Genomic DNA, 19,007 nt, shown 5'->3' on the forward strand with positions numbered 1-19,007 from the left:
TTTGTTGTGCAACCTGTGTTTAATCTTATTAGCTTGGACCTCCGTCGTCTTCTTGACGGACATTAATTGCCTATTCTGGATTGACGTTGGACTGACTGACTGACTACGACCTCGGACTACCCTTTCTGTGGCTTTTGGTGGAATTGGTGGACCGAAGACATCTGTACCTGGCTTTCGACCTCGGACCGGACTGGGACCCTGCTGACCGTGGCAACCCTGATTGAAGCGCCTGGATCCGGATTCTGTCTGTGGCACGGAGGAGTAACAATCTTAGTTACTCATTGGCAGCTTTCGGAGAAGCAGAGAGGAATCTGCTGCCAGCTTTTATGTTTCTTTGAATCTTTGTTTATCAGCTTTTGTTTGTTCTAATTGCCAGGCTGAAGTAAGCATTTTCTGTTTAACCTGGATTAAACTCCTGTTTAATCCGGTTTATCTTTTGTACCGCTTTTAGTATCAGCGGAGTCTTTTTTGTGTATTTTTACACTGAAGGCAAGTGTTTGCCTAGTCCTTTGTTTCATACGGGCACTTTTTAGTTCTGTAACTTTAATAAACTGTGTTGAACTTTATCTGGTGGCGTTCTGTCCTTGACACTCTGAGATAAGTATCAAGGAGAAAATTGGCTTTACAATGAAATGTTTATTTACCTGATCCAAGAATGTGCTTATAAGTAGAACTTCTCCTGTATGAAGGGAAGTGGTCTCTACTAAACAATGGGGAAGGGAACCTGACCTGACCTCTGAAAAGAGTCCTGCCTTGCATTCAGGAATACCTTAGGAGGAAATCTATGCAATCTACAATTCCTTGAATTTTTAGTATTTCATGTGTTCCAGTTGGAAATTAGTCTTATCTAACTGATCCCCGTTTAGATTTTGCTTGGACAAAAAGAAAAGAAAGATACACAGTATCATTCTAGTTCTTTAAAGCTGGTTCAAATAATATTCTATCCTAGGTTTCTGTAAAGCATTTTACACTGGGCACCAGCATACCATACACAGCAGAAAACATTATATATTCCTAAGAAAATAAAGCTTACAATTACTCTTCTTACCAATTTTGCCAGGTACCACATCTTGTCCTTGCTGTATTTAATATCTCTTCGACAGTGATATATTTCCTAAAAAGAAATATGTTTTATGTTCAAGTTGTATTTTCAGATATTTACAATATTTTGGGAAACAAATGACTGTATTTCATCCTACTGAACAGCAATGAACTAAACATATCAAGTTATTGCTGCTGGAAACGAGAATGCCTTACTTCTTCAACTAAAAAAATATCATGAGGAACATGCACAAGAGAAGAGGAAAGCTTAGAACCCTAACTATAATATATTATTGATATCATGGTAAACAAATAACACTTAATATAAGTCTACCAACTGGAGTATCTAGTTGGCAGCAAATAATAGCATACTGCTTTGTTAATTGTACATGTCTTGCAAGAAGTCAGCTCGCTGGCCAATCTATCCCAATACTACCCCAATAACCCAATACTGCCTAACCTGATTGATGGCAGCTCTGCAGGATCTCAAAACAAACCTTCCTGCAATCAGAGATCCTTTTAACTGGACATGTCAGGGACAAGATCTGGAATCTGCTATATGAAAATCATGTATGTTGCCACATAGCTCTGGTCCCTCAAGTGCTGCTCAAGTGTGACTTTACAATGCTTCTGTCAAATTCAATGCAGCTTCATACTGAACAGAGTTGTTCACTCATATGCATTGTTTATTTATTTCCATCATTTCTATCCCGCCCTTCTCACCCGAAGGGACTCAGGGCAGGATAGACTCATCTTCCTTACTAGCTATTAGGCTTGCTCAAATAATTCGTTTTCCCCGTTTACCGTTATTGATTCGTTATTTTCGTTTGTTTTGAAGCAATATCGAACCTTGGTTGTCCACACGCCTGGATATCGCGGTTTCGAACCGCGATTGGCCGTTTTCCGTTATGGCGCCTTTTTTTTCGTTTTTAAAAAATGCTTTGGCAAATCATCCAAACTTGTTTAAGTCCACTGGGGCAATCTAGCGTGTTGTTTGCACCTTGTAGCCAATCAGAGAGCACGTTTAACCAGGGGGAGGGGCTGGTAGGACGTCCTGAGCGTGCACACACGCCTCGTGGCTCAGTCGCACTGGGAATTTTGGAGAGGGTGGAAGGGAGATTTTGGTGCAGGCACTGGCAGGCAGGAAAGATTGCTGCGTCACAGCATGGCTGTGTGAAGACCGGGAGAAAAGGTGGGGTGGCTGGCTGAGTTTGGGTGGTGTGTGTTAGTTGGGTCTTTCTTTTTCTTTTGTTTTTGCAAAGGGCTGTCCTGTGGGTGTTTTTTTCCTGGTGCTGCGCCATTTTTCCTCTTGCGGGCGGGGTGGGCTTTCTCCTTTCTTTTTTCCACGCAAAAGTGTTTTTGGAAACAAGGGATCCGAGCCAGGGACGCTTCCTGATAATCCTAAGCCAAGTTTGGGAAAGAGTTGCATATCCCATACTTCCCTGTACAAAATACAACTCCTTTTGGGGAAAGAAGGGGGGGTGCCTTTGTCCCTTCACCGCTCTCAAACACAAGCGGGGCTGCTTGTGTCTCAGCCGGGGACGCTTCCTGATAATCCTAAGCCAAGTTTGGGAAAGAGTTGCATATCCCATACTTCCCTGTACAAAATACAACTCCTTTTGGGGAAAGAAGAGGGGGTGCCTTTGTCCCTTCACCGCTCTCAAACACAAGCGGGGCTGCTTGTGTCTCAGCCAGGGACGCTTTCTGATAATCCTAAGCCAAGTTTGGGAAAGAGTTGCATATCCCATACTTCCCTGTACAAAATACAACTCCTTTTGGGGAAAGAAGGGGGGTGCCTTTGTCCCTTCACCGCTCTCAAACACAAGCGGGGCTGCTTGTGTCTCAGCCGGGGACGCTTCCTGATAATCCTAAGCCAAGTTTGGGAAAGAGTTGCATATCCCATACTTCCCTGTACAAAATACAACTCCTTTTGGGGAAAGAAGGGGGTGCCTTTGTCCCTTCACCGCTCTCAAACACAAGCGGGGCTGCTTGTGTCTCAGCCGGGGACGCTTCCTGATAATCCTAAGCCAAGTTTGGGAAAGAGTTGCATATCCCATACTTCCCTGTACAAAATACAACTCCTTTTGGGGAAAGAAGGGGGGGGTGCCTTTGTCCCTTCACCGCTCTCAAACACAAGCGGGGCTGCTTGTGTCTCAGCCGGGGACGCTTCCTGATAATCCTAAGCCAAGTTTGGGAAAGAGTTGCATATCCCATACTTCCCTGTACAAAATACAACTCCTTTTGGGGAAAGAAGGGGGTGCCTTTGTCCCTTCACCGCTCTCAAACACAAGCGGGGCTGCTTGTGTCTCAGCCGGGGACGCTTCCTGATAATCCTAAGCCAAGTTTGGGAAAGAGTTGCATATCCCATACTTCCCTGTACAAAATACAACTCCTTTTGGGGAAAGAAGGGGGGGTGCCTTTGTCCCTTCACCGCTCTCAAACACAAGCGGGGCTGCTTGTGTCTCAGCCGGGGACGCTTCCTGATAATCCTAAGCCAAGTTTGGGAAAGAGTTGCATATCCCATACTTCCCTGTACAAAATACAACTCCTTTTGGGGAAAGAAGGGGGTGCCTTTGTCCCTTCACCGCTCTCAAACACAAGCGGGGCTGCTTGTGTCTCAGCCGGGGACGCTTCCTGATAATCCTAAACCAAGTTTGGGAAAGAGTTGCATATCCCATACTTCCCTGTACAAAATACAACTCCTTTTGGGGAAAGAAGAGGGGGTGCCTTTGTCCCTTCACTGCTCTCAAACACAAGCGGGGCTGCTTGTGTCTCAGCCAGGGACGCTTTCTGATAATCCTAAGCCAAGTTTGGGAAAGAGTTGCATATCCCATACTTCCCTGTACAAAATACAACTCCTTTTGGGGAAAGAAGGGGGGGTGCCTTTGTCCCTTCACCGCTCTCAAACACAAGCGGGGCTGCTTGTGTCTCAGCCGGGGACTACACCAATTTAACAAAGTTTCAGCCACAAAAACAAAGTTTCTGAAGTAGAGCAATGACTTTCATAGTAAAGACAACCCAATTTAACAGGAAATAAGACTTTCAAACCAGGAACAGATTTCTGCAATTATTAAAAAATGGTTTATTATAAAAGCTATGAAAATTTGCCAAAAATCAGAGGATAAGGGAAACGTTCCACATTTTGGTGAGCTATCAGTGTTAAATGTGTTCTACCACTGTACCAAGTTTGAAGAAGATCACTCAAAAAATGAGGGCGGGAGAGCCCCCTAAGTCCCCCCCCCTTCGGGCTGTTTTTGGGCCACCGCGCATGCGCGTCCGCCATTAACGAATTAATTTCGAAAATAACGAATTTTCGTTAATTTCGAAAAATTTTGGGGGCCAAATTCGTTATTAGCAACAAAAACAAAAAAATGCCCCCTCTAGTTTTGAAACGAGTTTAGAATCAAATTTTTCATGGATCGATCAAGCCTACTAGCTATACTAGTTAAGATGCAGAGTTGCAATGATGTCCCCTCCCTTGAAAATACAGTTGAGAACCAGATGGTTACCAAAGTCAGTATGGTACAGTAGTTCAGAGTGTGGCTTCTGGGAAACTAGACTTCAAACTCCCACTCAGTCATGGAAACCTATTTGGGCAAGTCACATTCTCTCAGCTAGAGTAATTAAGTGGTGTTTCATCACTTAATTCAGGGACTGGATAGTGCTTACACACACCACTGATTCCAAAATCTGCAAGATCCGTGGGTTGACAGAAGAATGGGGACTCCCCCCCCCCCCCCCTGCAACTTCACCTCAGCAGAACACTCCAGGTGTCAACACAGTGGTTCTCATTCTACAGAGTCATTTTCAGTGTGATGTGGTTTATACTGGAGTGTACTAATTAATACACATCTATTTTGGAAGATGCCCTGACTCTGCTTATCCTGGTTTAAAGAGCTTAAAGCACGCTACAGCACATCCTTCAAGTATGTGTCACACTCTCAAGATGGCTTGAAACTGCATTAAATGATCAGTGTAGATGTGCCATAAGAGATAAGCAAATGTCCTTGGAATAAATCTTGCCGACATGATAAAATCCTTATATGTTATATTAAGGCACACAGTAACAATAAAAGGGCTACTGGTGTTTGCAAGTAGTCAAAGAGCTCTACATTTATTGAGTTCAGCAATGAAACATAATGCACATGGAATATGTATGCTTTTCCCCACCCACTACTGCTGCGTTCCTCTTGCTATCAATGAGTATCAGTGGTCTCTTTATATCAGGAAAGAAGGAAGAAGTTAGAGATTCGCCCACTCTTCCAGAATTCAAAAACTACAAGCATTCCCAGTCTCGCTTCATGCAGAATGCATAGATGAGATACACTTCAATATAGGAGAAGACCTCTGTATATGACTAATCAGCCCTGATCACTCTTATTGCTCCAGCTAATGCATAAATTAAGGACAGCTACTGAACACCAACAGAATTTTACATTCAAAAGAAAATACATTTTAAAAGAGAATAAAAATTCACAGAGGCACATTAATCATCTAGTAACTGAAGTTTCATGCATACTTCACTGCTCAGAAATGGAGCACATATACTTAAAATCATATTGCTGGCAAAGCTGATAAGTGTGCACAGAAGACAAAATGACAAACGTTTTTTAAAATTATACTATATTTGTCTGCAGCATAGCCATTTTTCATTTTAGCTGAGCTTAGCAACAAGCCAAACTGTTGGACAGTAAATTCATTATTTTAGGATAAAGAAAAGTTGTTAAAAATGAAATACTAAAATTACTATACCTGGCAGGAAAGTCTGAGAGAGTTTTCATACAAGTCTCCCAAACTTTTCCATACACAGTAGAGTCTCACATATCCAACATAAACGGGCCAGCAGAACATTGGATAAGCGGATATGTTGGATAATAAGGAGGGATTAAGGAAAAGCCTATTACACATCAAATTAGATTATGATTTTACAAATTAAGCACCAAAACATCATGTTATACAACAAATTTGACAGAAAAAGTAGTTCAATACACAGTAATGCTATGTAGTAATGACTGTATTTACGAATTTTGCACCAAAATATCACAATGTATTGAAAACCTTGACTACAAAAATGTGCTGGATAATCCAGAACGTTGGATAAGCGAGTGTTGGATAAGTGAGACTCTACTGTATATGCTGCTAGATAATAATTTCAAGCCATTTAAAAAGCAGCAGTTCTTCACCACAGCAGCTGGAAATATTTTGTTTTAACATTTTATCTCTCTTCTAATTCTACAAACAAGTTGTCCAAACAGTTTAAAACTATAAATCAGACTAAGGAGAGTAGAAGTAACGACATGATCAAAATAAAATTTAGGCCAGAAAAAAATTAATGTATTAGTACACTAAGGCTCATTTGCTGCATGCTTAAAACAGTGTCACACTTTTGGGCTTATTCAATATTCAGTAATTGTTTTGCTTAGCAAAGAGCAAAGGAAGAGAGTATTATTTGCAATAACTGTGTGTGGCCCAAACGTTTGCATACCTAATCCTTCCAGCAGTTTCTCAAAGCCCCTGACCAATTTTTCCAAGTGATCCTTCCCACGTTGTCCCACATCCCAAAAAACAACATACAGTGTTCCCTCACTACTTCGCAGTTCACTTTTCGCAGATTCGCTGTTTCACGGTTTTTCAATAAACTCTAAAAGACTATTATAAATCATAAAAAAATTACAATTTACAGCCTAAGGAAGGGAGGAAGGAGAAGCCAAAGGGAGAGAAAAGGAGCCCAAGCGGCAATGGGAGGAGAAAGAGGCGATTTATCTACACACAATTGGTTGATAAAAACTTAAAAGTGTATAATTACTAAAATAATGTGTAAATATTAAAATAAATATAGCATCCCTACTTCGCTGATTTTCACTTATTGTGGGTGGTCCTGGAACCTAACCCCAGCGATAATTGAGGGAACACTGTACACCTTCAATGGCTTGACTCTGTATTCTTTGCTGTGGCCATAAATGGTGAACAGAAGTAATGTGACATCACTTCCAGTGTGCTATGACACAACTTTGGGGGTGGAATTAAGGCATTACTCCTTTACATTCCTCCCTGCACCTAAATCCAATTACTAGTCTCAACCAGCAATGACCACTGAACCAGTGGGATATATATGCTTACTTACCATCCTGAAACTGAATAAATAAGTCTGTTCTAGCTGGGACTAACAACTGGATTGAGGCCAATGTGATCAGACAGTTAACATTTGCATTAGACAGGAGCACAGATACTGAATACTAATAGCATGTTCAGCCCTCCACGTGTGAATACTTATTCAGCCACATACACTACCGAAGGAGGAGTCTGGGTCAACCCCAATGCTTTCAAACGTGCAATGGTTATTAGAAAAGCAATCCTACAGCCTTCATCACATCATGTTGGTACTTCTTTCAACAAACCACACATTAAAACACAAACTTAATGGACATCACCCATATGAAATTGTGACGAAGTGAATTGCTATGTTAAGGAATTTAACATAACAATTACACTAGTCTTACTGATTTTGAGACAAGTCCATCAGATAGTCTCAGAAGAGTATGGTAAATAAGTGGGAGAGTTCTTTAGTTAAGAAAAATGTATTGTACATTAAGTTTTCCTTTAAAAATGTGACTGCTTTCATCAGGGAAATGCATACATTTATATATAAAATGGTAACTGATTCCAGTGCAACCGTAATTATAAACCACACTTTATCCTCTCTTTGCCAGTGAAGCTATACAATTAAAGCTTCCTTTCAAGGCATATGGTGGTTTTGTAATAAAATATCTAAATCCTGGAATATAATTTATTCTGAAATAAATAGTATTACTTAGCACCTTAGAGGGACTCCAAAATTAGCCATCTTGGGCTTTTTTTAAAACGGGACAATGCAGAGGTACATGATAAGACTCTTCATTTGTTATTTATTAGTAGCTGTTCTCAATCTCACTACTCTACAGGAGGCCCATGGTACTGTTCTTAAGAATGTCCATTCCTCCATGTCACTGAAACGATTCAACACAGGCAAATCTGACAGATCCCATGTGTTTTTAAGTGCTTTCTTCTGTTTCCAGACGCATCGGGAGCTCAGAAAACTATTTCTCCTAGCCTCAGTTCTCCTCATTTCTCCACACTTCTGACATGGTTTACTAATGAAAAACCACAGATGATAGCTAAAAGTCTGTTTGCATCATATGATGGGTTCCGTGGTACTTTTTTCACACATGTTTGGTGCTAAAGAGATGCTGTGACATATATCCTTTTAATCCTGTGAGTTTGATGCAAATATAGTATTGAAACCATCCAACCTTTGGAAATGACTATATACAAAATTGGGCTATGTGATAAGTACAAGCTCTGCAATTACAGAATACAGAATATACAGGAAAGTGATTTAGACAAGTTCTTACTGCAGGTCTTCGAGGTTCTCCTGGCTGCTGTGGGGGATAAACAACTCTATTCTTTTTTTCCCATCTTCCCAAATTCCCAAGAGATGCACTTGTATGAATATTACAGAAAAGAGGAGTGCCAAAAGATGTTAATACCCTGAAAGACAAGATGAAAAGTGAGGTTTTAGAAGGGAGTGCAACTCCATCATTGACAAGATGAGCCCGTTAGCTGCTATGCTTCCTGGCTTGTCTTGTCTGAATTAAGGTTCACTTTCTTTGCCCTAGTCCAGTTCATTAATCACAAACACAATGACCACAGTATTATTCTGCATTTATCAGTGGCATAGGTAAGACAACTGCATGAATTGTCCCTTTATCATTCATTAGGCTAACTTATTATTTATTGCATAAAATAAAAGGAAAGATTAGCTGTATGTTCAGGTTTTATGACAACATCCAAAATATAGGGTCCCTGTTAGTTTAAAAGGCTGAGGGTCAAGGTTTAGAAAATGGACAAATACAATCCCATACACAGCATTCACTGTACAGTTTTTTAATAAATAGCTATTGGGTCGAATGGCCGGTAAAGGTACCAGAAAGCAAAGTGGAACTGATCTATTGGGATAATTTTTGTCTCAACTGTTTTCTGCCCATGAAGAATAAATATATGCAACTTGGAGACAGTGTTTAAAGCTCTTGAGATGACAACATCACAAAATGCCTACCAAGTAGATCTGCCTCTGTGTGAATTCTGAAACAAAATATGATTCTGGCATATTAAAATGCCCCATTGGCTTGGATGAGAGCTAAAAATAGCTTTTCATAGAGATCAAAGAAATACGATTATTATTTTTTTCTACATTTTAAAATATCTTTATCCACTTTTTCTTACCTTTTTTGTAAACCACTCCATCCCATTCACTCAAACCACCACTTTTCCCTTTCACTGTAGTAAGCAATTTGGGCTGTTATGGGGTTCCTCACACTGTGCACTGTTTTTTTCCCTCCCTAAAGGAAGAAAGGTATCTCTTCATACCTCAGGATCAATGCACGAATCCCTACACTATAATAGAATAATAGAATCATAGAATAGTAGAGTTGGAAGAGACCACATGGGCCATCCAGTCCAACCCCCTGCTAAGAAGCAGGAAATCGCATTCAAAGCACCCCCGACAGATGGCCATCCAGCCTCTGCTTAAAAGCCTCCAAAGAAGGAGCCTCCACTACGGCCCAGGGGAGAGAGTTCCACTGTCGAACAGCTCTCACAGTCAGGAAGTTCTTCCTGATGTTCAGGTGGAATCTCCTTTCCTGTAGTTTGAAGCCATTGTTCCATGTCCTAGTCTGCAGGGTAGCAGAAAACAAGCTTGCTCCCTCCTCCCTATGACTTCCCTTCACGTATTTGTACATGGCTATCATGTCTCCTCTCAGCCTTCTCTTCTGCAGGCTATCGTGTGGATGGTGTTACATGTTTGGCAATAGTTGTACAAGTGTGGAAAGACTTGAATAAAAATATACAAGGAATAAGTTTAAGTTTACATTTTAATTGATATAATCATGCACACTGCCTCACCAAGCAATGATTTAAACTCTATATAGAATTTTCTCAAATCAAAGTGTGTTTTTTCTACAGAAACAATGTTATATAATGTCCTTGATGTCTGCAACTCTACGCAAGTATTCAGGGCAGGGCTTCTTGAAAGCTCACAGCACCAAAAAGAGAAAAACGATTAAACGCCAAGTAGAATACTCCTGGGAGTCAGCTCCTATGACCCTTCAGACCCACTTTGATCCACTTATATAAGTTATGAACCAAAATGGCTACTTTTGGACCATTAAAAAAATTTTGCCAGCTGGGAGGGGGTGGCTTTGCTCAGAAAACAAATTTCATGAATGATTGCTAAACAATTTTGAACTTTTCTATTCCAAACAAAGCCACGAAGTTGAAATCAAATTGCTTTCTAAGAAACATATGCCTAAAGTCCAAGAGTACTGGAATTAATGTTAGGAAATTGTCTATTGTTTTAAGACTAAAATCTGTTTCCAATCCTGTAAAGTTTACGAAGAGTAAACATGTCTGTATATCACAAACTCTGCGTGACAGCACCCTCTAGTGCTCCAGGCTGTTTATAACAGAAATACAAGACAAACGACAGGGCAAATAAATCTACCTCTACTATATTGCTGTTAATATATTCTGAACATTTCTCTATTTCTCTAGAACATGTCTGAGACACCATGGGAGTATTTAAAGTAGTTTTTAAAGCAATACCATTGAATCTTGATACTGCCTGAGAGAAAATAAAATACTTTCCAGAAAAACCATTTATTTATAACTTTCTCAAAGATTAAAGTGCTTTGTCTGTGTTATATTTTAAATTGAGAGGATGTCTAATACCAGTGTGTACATTTATGTTCTGGGTCTTCACATCACTATTTGAGCATGACCTATTATTATTGATTTGTTGCATTTATGACCAGTTTTTGTACCAAGAATAGCACTCTGGGGGCAGTGTTAGTTCTTAGGACTTTTAGGACTCGACTTCTTAGAATGAGAAGTATAGACAAAATCCACTCTAGTTTTCCCCTTAACTAAAAAAATAATTTGTTTTACTTATTGCTTTCTAGTTTATCATGGCCTTTAAGGCAAGATGCAACTAATAGCCTTTAAAGATTTTTTTCTTCTATAAGCTCAAAAGGAATAAAGCCACTTTGGTTACTTTTGTACGAATAGATTTGTACGAATGGGCAGAAATTAGTACTTTTGAATGCTCTTGGATATGGTGCAAGAACCAATGCAATTTGTATAATATGCTTATACTTCCTATTCCCAATTTGCTGTCTGTCAGCTGTATTGTAAACTAACTGAAATAGCTGGAGCATCTAATTTAATTTAAATCTTCAACTTTTAATTTTGATCTTCAAAGACAGCCTAATATTGAACAATTCCCAGAGACACTTTATCAAAAAGCAAAGTGATCATGTAGCACCTCAGAGAAAGCATAAACTTTCATAAACTAAGTTTACTTCCTCAGATTCAATCAGAAACTAAAAGCTTGCTCTGCATTCCCCCATTAATTCAAAGGCTGTATATATGGCTGCAATCACCCTGGCTTTTGTCAATTGAACACATCTCTATTTAAGAAAGGGTCCACACAAGGCTGAGGTTTATGTTATACTCCAATCTAAATTTGCATTCTTCTCTGGCCTTCACACAGATTTCAGCTGGGTTTGGTTGAAAAAATAGGCTGCAATCCATAAATAATTCTAAAATAAACATCACACGTTCCTTAGTTCTGTTGTAACACATGAATATCTAGTTCTCTTACATATGTTTTCGTTTTACTCATTGCTAGTTTTTAATTAAAGTTCGCTTGATAAATGTATAACTTTATGATTTTTCCTTTGATGCTGGCTTGAGAATTCTGTGGTTGGGGAATATGAACATTAATTAATGAAGGGAATAGAGATAGCATGAAAATGTCTAGTCATAGTTCCTAACTGCAGAGTTTATTAAGCCACTCGTTAATGCCACTATTTCAAGTCCCAATTACTGCTCTTTGATAACTTCACAGGACAGCTTAAAAACAATAATAAAAGACCTGTAAAAATTCAGAGGTCCTGAGACAGCAGGAGGTAATATTCCAGATTAAAGCTAGACCAAGCCACAGAAGAATGAAAGTGCTGCTTTTTGTGTATATGAAGGAAATTTTATCTCACGGGAATACAAACTGACCATTGAGGGTAATTAGAATCACTTTGATTTTGAAAGCTTTGATTTAATGAAACGAAAAACCAATGGGACAAAATTTAGATAAACAAACAGCAACCTCTATCTAACAAGCCATCAATTTCAAATGAAATAAATGATTCTTGTTACGAGTGGTTTTCTTCTCTTTAAAATATAAATTGGTCTTCACTTGTTAAAATGGGAAATGGATTCTATGATTCCTAACTCAGGAATAGGTAATTATGTTTATATCAATAATAGCTTAATGATAAAGGAGCAAAAGAAAAAGACAAATAACAGCAGGAACAAGAAACAACTGCTTAAATTTACTATTCTCTACTTGATTCATTAAATTTGAAATCATGGAATTTAGAGCTATTAAGAGCTTTTACTTGAGAGTAGACAATACTGAATGGACAAATAGTCTGACATGGGATAAATCAATGTTATCATCATAATGTATTTATTTAGTGTAATTAATGCACATGGTGCTTTACAAGTAAAGTAACAACAAAACAGTTCCATGCCCTCAGACTTAAAACCTAATTATGACATGATAGAAAAAGAAAGGGGGAGTGGCAGTATGAGAGGAGATTAAGTCCTTTTTAAAATATGTGTGTTGCAACAAAAGTCTTCAAAGGGAGAGGACAAATGAAGTTTGATTTAGAGATCAGTAAGATTTATTGTATGTCTCATGGAGTAAATGTACTGAAGAATCTAGCCCTACAGGCTGGTCAGCACTGGGAGAAACTGGATTACCATAATGTCTTGGCACTAACAGCATACTGGCACTGTCAATTTCTGAATATGTTGAGGGGATGTAATTGTATGAAAGAAGAAATCACTTCTGAAGTCACCAATCACTTGAAATGATTTAACATGACGTTGCCTTACAGCTGAAATGTGTCCTTTTCTTTTGTGGTTGTGGAGTAATAGGAGCTTAAGGGAGTAAAATTATCATTCTGTTGATATGGTTTGGGTGTTTCAGAGGCAAGTTTTATATGAAAAGGTTTGCTGGCATCAGAGGACTTTAAAGATTTCTAAAAGACATCAGAGACCCAGAGGCTGTGACAAGTGGCCCACATTTTCCCCACCACTGTCCTATTGCTTGATGGTACTTAGCATTAGAGGCAACAAAGGAGAGAAGTTACTATTAATTCCATCAGATCCCATATTTTTTCAGATCAGTTGACCTAATAGTAGTGATGGCAAATATCCCTCAATTTTTGTTCTGTCTGTGGGCCCTTCCACATAGCCATATAACCCAGAATATCAAGGCAGATAATCCACAATATCTGCTTTGAACTAAATTATCTGAGTCCATATTGCCATATGGACTCAATGTGGATTTTATACAACTGTGTGGAAGGGGCCTGTGAAAGCAGATGCAAAGAGCAATGTTCTTGCCCTCCCTCTAGATATTGACACCTGGCAAGCCACAGAACCTGTACTGGTGCTGAATCTAGTGATCTACGAGAGACTGATGAAACCAACTAAGTTCAGAAAACTTTCAAATATTTGTTTGTTGCTTTCAATGATTGCTAAATCATGGTCTGATGGATATTCAGGCGATCCAATTATCACTTGATATGGATGATTAATATGTTCTTTGATTTTATGGTTCCTTTGATTGTTTTGGTTTCTGCCTGCAGTTTATGGCATTAAATGTTTGCTGCTGTTTGTTGTAAACTGCCTTGAGTCCCCATGGGGAGATAGGAAGGGATAGAAATAAAGTAGATTATTATTACATTCTGTTACAACATCTGTAATAGTCTTCTTGAGATTTTAGTCCAGTATGACCCCTGTACCTGCATGTTATACATTCCTAGACACTGCCCCCACCCCCATGGATTCCTGAAACTATGGATAATACCAAACAATATATTTAACTATACATGGCCAGAAATATATTTCTGTAGTGTGTGTGTGTGGAGGGGGGATCTCTATTGACTGTGGATAAGTATTTATTTATTTCTCCTGTCAGAAGTGAACCAAGGGTACAAGTTGTAATGGATTTGCAAACATATAATTTTTTTTAAGAAAAAAAACTTGCCATTAATACTAAATGTTTTTTGCCCAGTAGCTGGCCACTTGGAGTGCCTCTGGTGTTGCTGTTATAAGTTCCTCCATTGTGCATGTAGCAAGGCTCAGAATGCATTGCAGTAGGTGGTCTGTGGTTTGCTCTTCGCCACAGTTGCATGTTGCGGACTCCACTTTGTAGCCCCATTTCTTAAGGTTGGCTCTGCATCTTGTGGTGCCAGAGTGCAGTCTGTTCAGCGCCTTTCAAATTGCCCAGTCTTTTGTGTGCCCAGGGGGGAGTCTCTCATCCAACGTCAGCCACAGATTAAGGTTCCGGGTTTTCAACCTGCCACTTTTGGACTCTCGCTTGCTGAGGTGGTCCTGCAAGTATCTCTGTAGATCTTAGAAAGCTATTTCTTGATTTAAGGCGTTGGTGTGCTGGCTGATATCCAAAGAGGGGATGGGCCAGAGATGTCAATGCCTTGGTCCTTTCATCGTTGGCTGCTACTTCCCAGCAGATGTCAGGTGGTGCAATGCTGGCTAAGCAGTACAATTTCTCCAGTGGTGTAGGACGTAGACATCCTGTGATGATGTGGCATGTCTCATTAAGAGCCACATCCAGTTTTAACGTGGTGAGATGTATTCCACACTGGGCATGTGTATTCAGCAGCAGAGTAGCAAAGTGCAAGGGCAGATGTCTTCACTATGTCAGGTTGTGATCCCCAGATTGTACCAGTCAGCTTTCGTATAATGTTATTTCTAGCACCCACTTTTTGCTTGATAGTAAAGCAGTGCCTCTTGTAAGTCAGAACACGGTCCAGGGTAACTCCCAAGTATTTTGGTGTGCTGCAATGCTCCAGTGGGATTCCTTCCCAGATAATCCTCAGAGATCGAGATGCTTGTCTGTTCTTAAGGTGGAAAGCACACACCTGTGGTTTAGATGGATTAGGGATCAGCTGGTTTTCCCTGTAATAGGCAGTAAGAGCACCTAAAGCTTCGGAGAGCTTCTGTTCAACTATTTCAAAGCTCCCTGCTTGGGACAAACGTCAGCACAGATGAAACTCTCTGTCCCTTCTGGCAGTGGCTGTCATTTGTGTAAATGTTAAACATTGATGGAGCAACCACGCTCCTCTGAGGGAGGCCGTTCTGCTTTCACCATCTGCTTCTCTGACCCTAGAATTCAACAAAAAAGCTTGTTTTGTAGCAGAGTTCCTATGAAGCCGATGAGGTGGTAGTCCCTTGTGATATTATAACTTTTTTCTCAGAAGGCGATGATTTACAGTGTCTTAAGCTGCTGACAGGTCTATGAAGACAGCTCCTGTAATCTGCAGCCTTTCAAAACCATCTTCTATGTGCTGGGTCAGATTCAGCACTTGTGATGTGCAGCTTTTGTCTTTCCTAAGCCAGCTTTTTCCAGAATCAAACATGGGTATATTTTTTCCATAATTCAAAATAAGTCTCTCCAGAACTTTGTAAAAATTGCACAAGGAGATTGGTCTATAGCTTTTTGGGTCATTACAGTTTTTACCTGGTTTCAAGATGGCTATGACTCTTGCTTTCCGTCAGATTTTGGGAATCTAACAGGATGAAATGCAGTTGTTCATCATCTTCAGCAGCCAGCACCTTGCTTTTGGGCCAAAGTTCTTAATTTGTTCCATCCGTAGATTGTCCATTTTTGCATTTATTGAAGACTATGTCCAATTCAGTAGATGTGAAAGATTCATGAAGGTGGTTGTTCTCATGATCTGGTTGTCTGACTATTGATCTCCTTCCTGCTTTGGTGGAGTTTGGGTTTCCCATTCTTCAGAAGTTGATGCGTTATCTGATCTGCCTTTATGTTGGCATGGGTATTAGTTTGGAGGGATCATTGCTCAGCTGTCTTAACAGCCTCCATGCCTTCTGACTGCTCCTGCCCATGCCGACTTCTGTTATCAGCTTTATCCACTGTTCTTTCTTGACTTCAGAGATGGAGGACAGAAAGCTCTGCGCTGTCTGGAGAGTTTGCTCACTAAATGGGTCTTCATTGTGGAGCCTGTAGTAGTCTTCCAACAAGGCAGCTGTATCAGGAGCAATGCCTGATACAGCTGCCTTGAAAATAGTGTGTTCTGCAGCCTCTCGGTATTGAGCAGGTTTTTACTATTTTGATAAAGCGCTCGTATTCCTCAGGGATTGGGGCAACCAATATGATCTTGTCATCTAGCATATCTGAGAATTTGGACCAATCTGCCTTTCTGAAGTTGAATCTTTGTTTAAATCAAATTCCAGAGGCCTTATGGTTGGGAACAATTGGCATACTATTGGCCGATGCTGTGTGTTTGGTATTGGGAGGCCCCACTGATTTAGAGCATTGTTGCACAATGCTGTCACTCACAAATAGGACGTCTGGGTTATATCCTTGATGCCATCTCCCACTGTTGTAGGATGGTAGGAGCTTAATATCGTGAATAAGTGATAGTTTTTGCAGTTCAGCCCAGGAAAGAACAGCCTCTCCATTTTAATCCTCCTGAGCATAGCCCCATATGTGGCTATGGCTGTTAAAGTCACCAATTACTACAGTCCTTTGGTGACTATCAGTTCTCTGGAGAGAAACAAAACTCTTCATTTGCGGGTTTGTAGTCAGAGGTAATTGTGACGTTATTAAGCTCTACTATTATAACCTCTATATCGTTTCCTTCAGTGTTATGGACACCGCTGACTTGGAGGCCTGGTTTGATAAAGACAGCGCTTCCATACTGCACATGTGGTCTTTCTGCCACTAAGATCATTCCTGGGACTTTTGGTCATTTCTTTTGTTTATCCCTGTATGTTTCTTGGACACACAGCACGTCACATTTCTTATCTCGGCACAGTTCATAAAGCAGCTGTTCTTTGGTAGTTGGCATGCCTTCGATGTTGATTGAGATTCTTGTCATAGTTGGTCCTGAAAAGGTCCGTTGGTTGGTTTGTTTGCTTGCATGTTGCAAGTTGTGGATAAGTGAAACTGTGGATAGTGACTCTATAGATAAGGGTGGGGGGGTCATACAGTATCATAGGGTCCTTCCGCACAGCCATATAAACCAGAATATCAAGGCAGAAAATCCCACAATATTTGCTTTTAACTGGGTTATCTGAGTCCACACTGTATGTATTCCAGCTCCTCCCCGGAGAGATTAGGCTGGCCCCAACCCTGTCTGCTTTTATTAAACTACTTAAAGACATGGTTCTTTCAGCGTGCTTTCGATTAAACAAGACACTACAGACCCCTTGTCAATTATGCTGCTATTTTTGCACTTTACCTCTGGTCCCACTCTATCCTACCCCTAACATCATCTTAGGAAACCTTGGAGCACTTGGCCAGGCACTTTATGGAATACCTAGTTATTACGCATTTGCTTTGACCCTCCTTTATTCTTTTTGTCCCTTTGGTGAAACTGGGATTGTTTTAAAACTTTTTATCTTGTCTTATGTATCTATGTATAATTGTGCTTGAATTCATTTTGATTTTATACTGCCTGTTATTTTATTGTTTGTTTTATATTTTTAACTTGTCTACACTTTGTCTTTTCTGGGCTTAGCCCTATGTTAGCCGCCCCGAGTCCCTTCAGAGAGATGGTGGCGGGATACAGAAATAAATTATTATTATTAAAATGTGGGATTTTATTCAGTTCTGTGGAAGGGGTTTATAAAGAGTAATCTTTTGGCATCTACTACTCATGTTAGCTGTATACGCAATAGCTCTCTACCCTGACAAAAGCAGATAACATCAGCAATATATGACTCTGGGCCCTTCAACACAGCCCTATATCCCAGAATATCATGGCAGAAAATCCCACATTATATTTTGAACTGGAATATATAGCAGTGTGGACTCTGATAATCTAGTTCAAAGAGATATTGTCAGGTTTTCTGCCTGGATATTCTGGGATATAGGGCTGTGTGGAAGGGCCCAGAGTCATATATTGCTGATGTTATCTGCTTTTGTCAGAGTAGAGAATATCAAGGCAGAAAATCCCACAATAACTGTTTTGAACTGAGTTCCCCGAGTCCACACTGCCATATATCCCAGTTCAAAGCAGATAGTGTGGGATTTTATTCAGCTGTGTGGAAGCGACCTGGGGCTGGAGTCTAGCAGCTCAATCAGCCCTCCTGTGAAGCCTTTCCAGCGTGAGCCCACAAGGCGGACTCACCTGCTTGCCCGGATCCACCCGCTGCTGCTCCACGCTTGGGCTGCCGCTAGAAAGAAGGAAAGAAACATAAACAAACAGTAAGAGGTCGAGTGAGGTAGGGAACCAGAAGCGGCATCGCATCTATGAAACACTTCGCCGCCATGGGCGACTTCCCTCACACTCACCCCAGAGTGCCGCCATCTTGGAAGCCCTCGTCAGGGCTTTACGGCAAAGGTCTTCAAAAGGATCCACGCGGCCACCGTTTTCCCCGCGAGCGGGTGTGTTTGCGACAGCATGTGAGGTGCAGCGTGCTTTGCGGCAGCGTGTGGTAACCGCCTCAGCGAGTTGAAGCATCGGAGGCGTGAGAGAGAGAGCTGTGGTGCCGAGGCAGGCGAGGCGATGGAGCGGTCGCCCGCGGAGAGAGTGCTGCCGGCCTCTCCCAACTGGTACTGCGGCCGGTGCAGCGACGCCTCCCAGGACGGGCGCCTGTTCGGCTTCGCGGCTCGCCACACGGTATGCCTCCTGGAGGCCCGCCCCGCCGGCCCTGCCTTCTACGGTAAGCAACCGGGCCTCCCTCCCGGGGCCTCCCTTTAAGGGCGCATCCGCACTGTAGAATGAATGCAGTTCGCCACCACTTCAGCCGCCGTGGCTCGATGTTATGGGAGCCCGGGATTGTCGTTGTACAAGGCCTTTGACCTTCTCTGA

At 41.0% G+C, this 19,007-nt stretch overlaps 2 protein-coding genes across 5 annotated transcripts in view; one reads left to right on the forward strand and one right to left on the reverse strand.

Annotated features, from left to right (window-relative positions):
• The window catches only part of mrpl22 (mitochondrial ribosomal protein L22), a 33,271-nt gene extending 14,615 nt beyond the window's left edge, over nt 1-18,656 (reverse strand). The window contains exons 1-4 of one of the 3 annotated variants that reach the window (XM_008114783.3): nt 18,488-18,656; nt 18,324-18,369; nt 8,433-8,568; nt 1,049-1,114 (exon numbers count right to left, since the gene is read on the reverse strand). In XM_008114783.3, coding sequence (XP_008112990.1) covers nt 1,049-1,114; nt 8,433-8,568; nt 18,324-18,369; nt 18,488-18,656 — 417 coding nt within the window. Of the gene's footprint in view, nt 1-1,048; nt 1,115-8,432; nt 8,569-9,303; nt 9,417-18,323; nt 18,370-18,487 lie in introns of those variants that run through there. The other 2 variants (XM_062970255.1, XM_062970256.1) reach the window with 2 other exon arrangements.
• Nucleotides 18,657-18,701: 45 nt separating this feature from the next.
• The window catches only part of gemin5 (gem nuclear organelle associated protein 5), a 55,634-nt gene continuing 55,328 nt past the window's right edge, over nt 18,702-19,007 (forward strand). For both annotated transcript variants that reach the window (XM_062970240.1, XM_008114787.3), the window contains exon 1: nt 18,702-18,858. In XM_062970240.1, the coding sequence (XP_062826310.1) occupies nt 18,702-18,858 (157 nt within the window). The remainder of the gene's footprint in view (nt 18,859-19,007) is intronic.

Source organism: Anolis carolinensis, chromosome 2 (genome assembly GCF_035594765.1).
Source record: "Anolis carolinensis isolate JA03-04 chromosome 2, rAnoCar3.1.pri, whole genome shotgun sequence".
In the NCBI taxonomy this organism is placed as follows: domain Eukaryota; kingdom Metazoa; phylum Chordata; class Lepidosauria; order Squamata; family Dactyloidae; genus Anolis; species Anolis carolinensis.